This window comes from Apteryx rowi, unplaced genomic scaffold (genome assembly GCF_003343035.1).
Source record: "Apteryx rowi isolate R43461 unplaced genomic scaffold, aptRow1 scaffold_498, whole genome shotgun sequence".
Lineage (NCBI taxonomy): Eukaryota > Metazoa > Chordata > Aves > Apterygiformes > Apterygidae > Apteryx > Apteryx rowi.
The window spans coordinates 572,806-583,081 of NW_020450758.1; the positions used below are offsets into that span (position 1 = coordinate 572,806).

Sequence of the window (10,276 nt, forward strand, 5' to 3'; positions counted from 1 at the left end):
TTAAGTTGCTATCCCAGAATAGAAGTGGTTAGGGAAGGGGGAAGAAGAGGCTGAGTTCATTTCAGCACCAGGCTGAAGCGTGCTGACAAAAGGGAGTACTCCTCCGGGTAACGGGGGCTCGCCCCAAGCCCTGACCCTCTCCAGGTTAACAGCCAGGTCCCCTACCATGACAGAGGAATTCTCCCTGGCAGCCACCAAGAAAATCTCTATCTCACTGCCAAGCTGCTGGATCAAACCCACCGCAGTGGGTAAGAAGGGGGGTGAACCATGCGACTTTGGGGATGGAGGCAGGATTGTACACAACCTACAGGCCCAACAATAGCCATATCAGGTACCGGGGAGGGGTTTTCACTCCGCGAGAGGCATGCACTGAACCCACACTGATCACACTTGTCACCTAACATAAGGATCCGGCTCTCCTCATCAGTGAGCCCTGAGGGCAGGCCAGAAGATCTGGGTACAGGGGTCCAGGCAGCAACACGTGAGAGGGAAGAATCATTAGAAGGTATCCAGGTGAGAGAGAAAGCCACTCCTCTTCCACACAGGATACCTCCCGGGATTCTGCAAGGACCCTTGCCTCCACCCTGCCCTTGGTGGCTTTGGCAGGGTAGCCTGCTGAGATAAGTAGGCGTGCACAGAGACCTAAGCTCAGCATCTGCRCAAGCTCATTCAGTGGTGCCACAAAAGACAGAGATATTCAGGTGCGACAAGCTGCCAGCAGTGAGACTGGCCCTTCCTTTAGTCTGGAAGGTGAGAGTACCGCCCACCTCCCCAGGCAAGGGCAGTCCTTATGGACTTGGCGTGATGCCTGGCAAAGTAAGCACTAGGACTCCCCAAAGAAGCAACGCATCCAAGGGACCACCATATGGGAAAACAGAAGACCCTTCAAAGCATCTGAGCCTCACACAGCTACTGACATTCAGAGGATGATGTGCTGGTGGAAAAAGAGCACATGGCAAAGGGCAGGGTCCTTGAAGCACACAGGGACCAGCCTCCCAAAGGCAGACAGGGCAGGGAGGAGGGCAGCACCGGGGACAGGAGTGAGACCCACAGAGTCAGGTCCGCCAAGCAATGCGATGGGGAGACAAAGATGCCCCTACCTCTGACACCAGCAAGAAAGCTTTTCAGATGTCTTGCAGGTAGCCACCATGTCATAGGGCCCCAAGCCCCTTGCAGCCACACACACACACAGGTCAGGAGGYGGGGTCAGGCAGCAATCAGGAGGCAACAGATGTTCCTCCTGGTCTGGGCGGGGAAGGGATCTTGGCCTTTGCCAGGAGTATGCAAGGAGGCAGCAGATAAGGTGACAGCAGCCAGGAGGGCCCTGGAAGGAAAGCCTCAGGCTACCTGATTATACACTCTTGGGGTCAGAAGAGGGACAGGTGGGAAAACAGGTACCCATGGCTGGCAGCTAGGTTAGAGTTGGGTTTCTGAGTGGGGTTCTTACCCTTTTTCTTTTCCCAGTCCTTCTTGTCCTACCCATTTCTCAACCATGTCCCTGTATGTCCGCATGGGCAGTGCACTTGTAGTCGGTACCCTATCCACAGGTACCGGGAGGGAAGAGGGGTGCTGGCAACTGCTCTAGGTCCCCAGGCTGCACTAAGGAGCAGGGAGAGGATAGGTAGCAGATACAAGGGAAAAAAGGGGGGTGGGGGGGCAGGTGGTGAGAGAAGTGCACACAGGCCTGGGGGAGCAGCGGAGAGAGACTGGAGGGAAAACAGACAGAAAGGGGGAAGGGGTAAAGGGAAACCCACACCATAGAGAGAACCTACATTTTTTGTTCTACCTAAATGCAAGAAGAAACATAAGGCAGGCAAGGTGGGGCAACACTGTGTAGGTCTAAAGAGCACCTCCACTCTGGCACTCCTCAAAGTTCGCTGCATCCACTGTGCAGAAGGAGAMACTCCTAAGACTAGTCTCACTTTCCAGGTGAGTAGTGGACCATACTTCATCCAGATGGAGGAAGGTGTAGCAGTTTCCCCACAGATTTTTAGGTTCCTGATGCACGGGGCAGTGCCGAGATGCTGTCTGTGTGCTTACAGATGAAGTAGCATGCAGTTCTAGCAGCACCAGTCATGGTGGTCAAGGTTCTGGAAGCAACAGTACTATCATCCTCAATCCAGTGGCAGGATGATTCTCCTCCTGAGCAGCAAGGTCAGCAGCATGGTCCAGGAGAGCTCCTGCYGCTGCACTCAGTAAACCCCCCTACTGACTCAGAGAAAGCGGGGCATAGCCAGTCCTTTTGCCTTCTGCCAGCCACTGCCAACAGTCGTGGATGCTGGGAGAGCACAAGGAGATGGACAACAGAAAAGAGAGGCCAAGATCGCATGCTGTCCCTAACCAGCTACTGCTACTGTCAGAACACCAAGCTAGCTGGACGGTTCTCACCCAACAGGGTGGTACTCACGTTCTTAACCTGGGGGGACAGGGGGAGGGAAGTATTTTACACTGCTGTCTGGGAACTAGAGGTAAAGACAAGCATGAAGAGAGCATTCTTTAGGAAAGGAGAAAGACTGCCATAATAATATGTCATGATGAATGACATCGCAAGTTAACCTATACATTTGTCTATATTTTATATCATAGTCAACACCACAGAAGAAATTCCCTTTCCCATTAAAAGCCAAATACCCTTCCAAATTTGGCTACTGTTCACACTAACCTGTATGGCAGTAAAAAAGGGGGGGTGTTAAAAAAAAGAGGATGTTAAAAGGACAAACAAGAATTTTTAGAATACACCTAATCAAATTCTTCCATAAAAAAATCACAGAATAATTCAGGTTGGAAGGTTTCTAGTCCAACTTCCTGCTCAAAGCAGGGCAACTATGAGGTCAAACCAAGTTGCTCAGGGCTCTGCCTAGTTGGATTTTGAAAACCTCCAAGGACAGGGACCGCACAACCTCTCTGGGCCCCATTCCACTGCTCGACTTCCCCACAGAGGAAACATTTCTCCTTATATCCAGTCTGAGCCTCTCTTTATTGATTTGTGCCTGTTGTTTCTTATCATCCTGCCACACACTGCTGCGGAGGACCTGGCTCTGTCTTCTCAATGATATACTTGTAGGTAGGGGAAGGCTGCTGGTAGGTCCCCCCAAAGCCTTCTCTTCTCCAGGCTCAGCAGTCTCTCCTCCCAGGAGAAGTGCTCCAGCCCCCTGACCATCTCAGTGGCCCTCTGCTGAACTTGCACCAGTTTGTCAGTGTCTATCTTGTCCTAGGGGCCCAAAACCAGATGCAGTATTTGGATGTGTTCTAACAAATGCCGAGTAAAAGGAGATAATCCCTTCTCTTGATCTCCTGGCTGGGCTCCTGTTCATGCAGCCCAGGATGTCATTGGCCTCGTTTGCTGTCAGGGGACACTGCCGGCTCCTGTTCGGCTTGCTGTCTACCAAGACCCTCAGAGCCTTTTCAGCAGAGCTGAACCCTAGCTTGTATTGCCATAGGGAGTTCACCCCTCCCAGAGGAACATTGCCTTGTTAAATTTAATAATGTTCCTGTTGGTCCATTCCCCCAGCCTGTCTAGGTCCCTCTGAATGGCAGCTCTGCCCCTCAACTCTTTCCACACAGCGTGGCATCACCTGCAAGCTTGATGAGTGCCCTCAGAGATGTTAATCTACTGTTTTTAGATATAAGTTTGTGAAGCATTCTTAATTTGTAAGTAGCTATGAGGCTTGCAATTTGATACTTGGGAAATAAAGAGCAACCAGAGGTCAAGCAGTGTTTTCATATCTTATTTCAAGTAGACTGTACTAAGCACATTCAGAGCATCACCTCATACCAGCGCAGAAAGCACTGTTTTGCATTACCAACAAGCTACTAGACAGAATGAATTAAAATCTCTCCTTATGTGTCTCAAGCTCACTGTAAAAAAGAAGTGGAAGCAAGAAGAATGTAGGAGTCAGACAGACAGACTACTGCATGGGTAAGAGTCTGAAGATATAATATAGTTCCAGGACTTCCACAAGCAGTAGCAGAAGCTCTGCATTATTTTTTTTTCCAGGGAAATTATAATGCTATTACACATTTAGGCAGTTTCCAGATAGCTAATACTTTTTCTTTATAAAATGTTTTTTGCAGATTCTTTATAAAATGTTTTTTGCAGATTCTTTATAAAATGTTTTTTGCAGATTAACCATGTTTGCATTCCTTTAAAATATAACAATCGGACTTTAGTTCTAAATCTTCAGCAAGACCTTAACATAACTTGCATTGCAGGTCCTGTGGCATTAAAGTGGTTATAATGGAATTTAAGAAGAGGGAAGTGGATGTTGACGTATTCTTAATCTACAACARGCTTAAACAGCTACTTATAAAAATCCTCCGGCAGAAGCAGATGCATGACAGAACTTTGGGGTCAGGTCCTGCAGCAGCCCAACGCAGCAACTGAGATTCTGCTACATCTCCAATGCATTTAAGAAAGGCTTGAGGTTTTATTGAAAAGCAATTGTTATATGCTCTGCCAAATTCAGTGTCATACTCCTCCATCTTCAGTTTTCCATGTACTACACAACTGTATACTGATAGAATTGGACTGGGTTTTTCTGTAGCTCATTAGGATAAAGAATCTGAAGAGGAGCGTGGGGCTGGCACCAAAGTAGTTACCCATGTACCATGATTCTCCAGTCTTTTCTTTGGCATTAGCTGAATATTTCTTATTGGTTCTTTGACTTCCAGTCATGTTAATAATGAATGTATTTACTGCCAGAGCTAGGTTTCACAGCTAAAATCCTATCAAAACAACTGTCAGTTTACACTTCTCACAGCAATCATTTCTGGCTTTTGCAGGCACTATTTGCATCTGTAGCCTGGAAGAAGAAAAATATACAAAAAAATACAAAAAACAAAAAACCCCCACACAACCCAAAGTCTAGAAGATGAAAAGCTTTTAAAATTAATTTTTTTTGCTCCCAAAGACAGTTTTACAAGGGATGAATTCTAAGGAAATTCAACAACTGTAAACTTTAAGTGCATCAAGCATTGTCAGCCAGGCTTTTAAATCAGTAAATGTTTTTGAATGAAATCAGGTTCAGTCCCAAAAACCCAAGCACACCAGAATATATATTTATAGGAACACTTAAGCAGCAGAAACATAGCAATGTCTGTGGCATAGCTAGTTCACCTTTCATACAGAGCTTAAACCCAACACTGGCACTTGCATCAAGTTCTCATTTAAAATTTCTCTTAAAAGTTCTAGGGTCTCATTTTCTCTCATTCGACATAAGGAAATATTTAGTTTCTGGTCAGCAACCGCACCAATATTTTTCTGTGAAAATCAGTTGGATAACTGTAGGCAAGCAGTTACTCAAGCTAGTTACTGCGATGGGAGAGGGAAGGCGATGGAAGAGCAAGTCACGAGCTCTGGGTATTACCTTAGGTGTTGTACTTCAGAGGTAGAAAGTTTCCTACATCAGGTCACTTTTTTTTGGCTCTGCCAACCCACTGGGGGTACATTTACACTGTCAGTTTGTCTTGTTCCATTTTACTTCTAAACTCTGGTCCCTCAATGAGCCACAACAGCTCCGTATCAGTCGGTTTCTTTTGGTAGGGAGCCTCTAAGTAAAGAGGAAGCCAGGTTGAAAGAACATTCTAGGTACAGTCTACATCTGTACTGTCTGTGTGGAGAAATCTGTGAAATAGTTTTGCTCCATTCACCTAAAATGGTTTTCCAACATTGTCCCCAAGGGCCCTGGACCTCATACAAGCCAAGCCTGCACACCATCAAACCCACCATCCGAGCACTTTGAACTACCAAGAGCAATCTGAGTTTCAGAGGCAGAAAGGTGGCACATCCTGTACGAGGTGAGCCTTGGTCAAGCACAACGTGGCATTAACACTGCCAATCCATCCCGGCCAAGAACAGGATGACTACAGATACACCTTACTGCTGGAAGTATATGCAGGCTGCATTGCTGATGTACTTACTTCCCTCCAAGAGAAAAATGGGCACATCATGTTGGCTGTTGAGCATACTGAAGGCCGAAAAACCTACACCTGTAAGGAAGCATTTTTTAAAAGCTCAGAGTTAGAATTCCTCCGGTCAGAGTTCTGCAGTCACATTTCAAAAGAACAGACCATAGAAGACCAAACACTAATGGCAAGAGGTACCACAGAGAAGTAGAATTTGAAGTCCTTTAATTTAATACTGCGGCTGAGTGGACAGAACTGAGAAATCACAGGCAAAATATCCCACATCATTGCATTGCTCAGCAGTTTGGGGATATTTCACAGCACACAAATTTGCCTTAGCTCTCTGCTCTTCCTGATGATCGTTAGGACTGCATCCAGTAAACAAGAGAACATCTTTCTGCTGGCCTTCATTATACTTCCTTTTTTGCTGCAGATTGTAAACAGGTCAAAGTAGGGGGGGTTTTGTTTGTTTGTTTTACATTAAACAAGAAACAAAACCTTTGCACATCTTCTCCCTCCTTTACACAGACTGTACACAGTTTGTCTTTCTAAATGAAGTGTTACAACAATAGTTTTCAATTCAGTTTACAATAGCACTGCTGCTGAAGGAGACAGTTCTTCTTCCCAAACTGTTCCTACTACTGTGCTGACCCCTTTCTTGCATCAGGATAAACATTCATGCAGCTACATTGAGTTTGATTGAGTCCAACTTAAAAAAAAAAAAATCCATCTTCGCCTCCCACCCCAATCTGGAACTGTTCCCTGAACAATTGCATGAATATTTGTGCCAGATCAAGTGGAGAGGGAAGGGGAAGTGCAGCAACAAGGAAGGGTGAGACTACCTTCTTTCCGTGGCAGTCTCATTATAATCCGATTATGGAACAAAAACATCTGTTTCTCAGAACAATTTAAAACTATTAGACCACCTAGACATACACAGACCAGCAGTTAAAAACATAAAAGAGCCTGTATCACACAGAATGCTTAAGTGGCATTGATAAACTAAGTAAATAGACATAAGTGACACACTATACCTCAAAGCAAGTCTTAATCCTTAAGTGTTATCTCAGATATCTGAAGGTTGAAATGTATTAACACAGCACAGCAACACCCTTTCCAGCCTTCATGATCTTGACCARAAAGACAGCAGTATAGCTTATTCATCAGTATAAACACTTATGCCATAAAATTTAAGTTTCAAGACTTTATATAGTTTAATCTATTACAACAGCCACTAAACCATAATACTTAGTGAAATGGGAAAGCCTCTAATAACATGAGTTCTTTATTCCCTTCTCTCCGACACATTCTACCATAACCCCAACAGCCCATTACAACAGCTTTGTGTACAAACATTCCTCCAGAACTTCTTTGAGCCTGGTCAAAGTTAGGCTACACTGAGCATGCTCAGGGAACGAGAGGCTTGTCAGCAATACTGCAGAGCTAATTAACAAGCCAGCAGCTGACAGCTTGAGCTTGAGCTTAAGCTTCATTTCAACATACAGACTGAGGACTTACTGAAAGAAAGTGAGAGGGCACCCTTCATCTGCTCTGATTTCACATGTCAACCGTGAATCCTTTCTTTGGGCCCATGTTTTTGATTAAATAAATCAGGCTCTTAATCATGCTGTTCTTCCCACAAAATTCCACCAGCTGCTATGCCGGTATTTGATCCTCAGAATTACACCGAAAGCCTCCTCTGCTGCTATGCATAGCAAATGCTCAGCTCCTGTGCTAAGCACCTTATTTTCATGCTACTCTGAGAAGCATGTAGCACATTCTTGCTACTGTGTAAAGCCACCTAAGACAGGCACATAAAATAATTACTAGAACCAGGGTCCAAATTCTAACATTTGCTCTATGCAGAAGCAGTTTTGTTGTGGACACGTGCTGTGACACAGCTTTCTGTGCAAACCAGGCTCCTTTAGGGGTCTCATGACAGATGTGGTAGTACAATAGGAAAGCTAGAAAGTAAAGGAAAATGGATTAAAAGAGGAGGAGAAAATACAGAACAATTGACTAATGGTTTATATAGTTTGTGAATGAGGACAGAACAAGGAGGAGATGCCACTTACACTGTGAAATTATTAGCTAGTGTGTCTAAGAAAAAAAGTAAAGACATAGCAACTAAGGAGAGAGGAGGGAGATTAGCTAGTGAGTTTCCTTTATGCTAGTTGCTAAACACATTAATGGAGATGGAGGATATTGGTGGGAAAGGGGAAGAGCAGAAAGATCATCATAGGGTCAGGCTCCCCCCACCTCACCCCCACCTCCTATAACAGTTATATTTTTAGGAGAGTTTAGCACAGGTATTCAAATCTAAAAGAATGAAGAGCACAGTATTAATTAGGGCTCTCCAAAGGGAAAAAACACACCCGCGGTTTGAAAAATTAATTACAGCAAGTAATTTTCAATTAACTTAGAGGACAAATGCTTCCCAGAACTAAATACAGCTGTGAATGTAGCGTACAGATTTTTCTTTGAAGAAAGTCAGTGAAAGTCCCTACAGTTAAGGAAGTTGGGGAGTGGGGAAGGAGAGGCAGCTCCTTGTTGTTTGATAAGTAATAGACCTAAAGAGACCTCGTTTCCTAGGTCTGTGATGAAATACAAGGGCAGCTGCACAGTAAGCGGTTCTGAACTATTCATGGTCCAAGCTGCACAGCTTTCCCCCTGCTGCAGGGGCACCAATTTCAGCCTTCTTTCTCCAGTCGATTTTGACTTTTCGGAATTCACAGGAACTCTCTTTGAAACCTGTTTAAGTCAGAAGTTGAAGAATCCTTGCAGAAAATGACACGATTACCACATAGGGAAGCAAGGCTAAAGAGCTACAATGAAACTCACTCTTCAGGTCACATTTAATTGGTTAACTTCATTTTTAGAAAGAGCTATAGAAACGATAACATTTCACTAATGCTGTTTTTAAACAAAATATTTTCCCTTGGAAAACTTAACTTTAAAAAGTATAAGTTTTCCTAGCTCTCTCTCTTTTTTTTTTTTAGATAAACATATATTCATCCATTAAAAAAATACCTTTTGATAAACTAAAAAAAAAATTATAATCAAAAAAAGTTTAGTGGGGTTCAGTCTGGGTCTAGCAGTTACCAAGTGTATAATCATGAAGGTTATTTCGCTTTTCCACTCCTTCCTTCTCCATGACACTATTCGCAGATTTTTTCATAACAACAGCTCTGAGTCCAGAATGTGCAGATGACAAGTGTTAATTTGTATAAAAATGAAAACAGAGAACATATTTTCAAGTAGCTGAAAGCTCATCCAATAATCATCATGTAGAGTTAGAATTTACTTATAGCCCAGATTACAGCTTTCTTATGCTTTGACCCTGGCAGAATGAAACTGAAGAAGAAACAGTATGAACACACTCCTAGTAGCTACTCTTTTTTCATCGTCAGATRAGGAGTATTTAAAAAATAAAAATAAAATAAAGCCACACACAGAAACCTAAACCATTGGTGCATGAGTTCTGTAGCTTCCCCTCCTCCCCTTCCCAAGATATTATTTAAGGCATACGCCATGGCGTTTCGGCAAGGCCACTGAAAAGCAAGCATTCCTTCCAACAACGAGTTAAGCAAAGGAACCTCCAATACGGGGTTATTATAACGGCCCCAAACTCACTTTGGCTAGTTTAATCAGAACTAACCAAGCCTCTTGACACCCTGGCAGAGCCAGAATTGAAAGGAGCATGCCAGAACTTGGATCTCTGAAGCCTGATCTATTTATTTATTTATTTAAGGGGGGGGGAAGGGGGGGAGCAGATTCAGAAAGCTAAGGAAAAGAAAAATGACATCATTTGATTTTAACTAACTGCATTTTAGGGCGTTAAACAATCCTTCCTTAAACCCGATTTCACGGGATGCCCCCGTTTTCCGTGTCGATAAAGATGCGGCGGCAGCACGAAGCAGGTGCGATGCGTCGCCTGCTAGCGGGATTACATCATACCGTCCTTGCTTCGCGTGCCGGTCCAGGAGGGCCACATGCCTCACCTTCGCCCTCTCTCAGGCGACGGGCATCTCAACTGAGGCAGCTTTTTGGGCTTTGCCCGGCCGCGGTTACCCCTCAGAGGCCACCTGTCACCTCGCCTCTTCTTGCACGAAAAGGACCAACCCATCGGAACAGGAGATGCGTAAGGTCTCAGAGAGGAGGAGGAAGGGAGAAAAAAAAAGGGGGGGGAAGGGAGAAAGGACCAAACGTGACACAAAACGGGGCGGGAAGGAGAGGGCAGAGGCGATGGGAGCGATGAGGATACCCCACCGGCGGCGCCCGCCCCCCCCCGGGCCCCGCCGCCGCCGCACACCCACCTTGTCCCAGCTCAGCCACTGCCACACCGCCTTGTCGAGCTGCGCGTCGCCGGTGC

The 10,276-nt window shown here is 45.0% G+C and overlaps 1 protein-coding gene across 3 annotated transcripts in view; it reads right to left on the bottom strand.

Annotated features, from left to right (window-relative positions):
* PGM2L1 (phosphoglucomutase 2 like 1) overlaps positions 1–10,276 on the bottom strand; it is a 45,604-nt gene extending 35,328 nt beyond the window's left edge. Inside the window, exons 1-2 of one of the 3 annotated variants that reach the window (XM_026079253.1) lie at positions 10,221–10,276; positions 5,920–5,988 (exon numbers count right to left, since the gene is read on the bottom strand). In XM_026079253.1, the coding sequence (XP_025935038.1) occupies positions 5,920–5,949 (30 nt within the window). In that variant the 5' untranslated portion in view covers positions 5,950–5,988; positions 10,221–10,276. Of the gene's footprint in view, positions 1–5,366; positions 5,550–5,919; positions 5,989–10,220 lie in introns of those variants that run through there. The other 2 variants (XM_026079255.1, XM_026079254.1) reach the window with 2 other exon arrangements.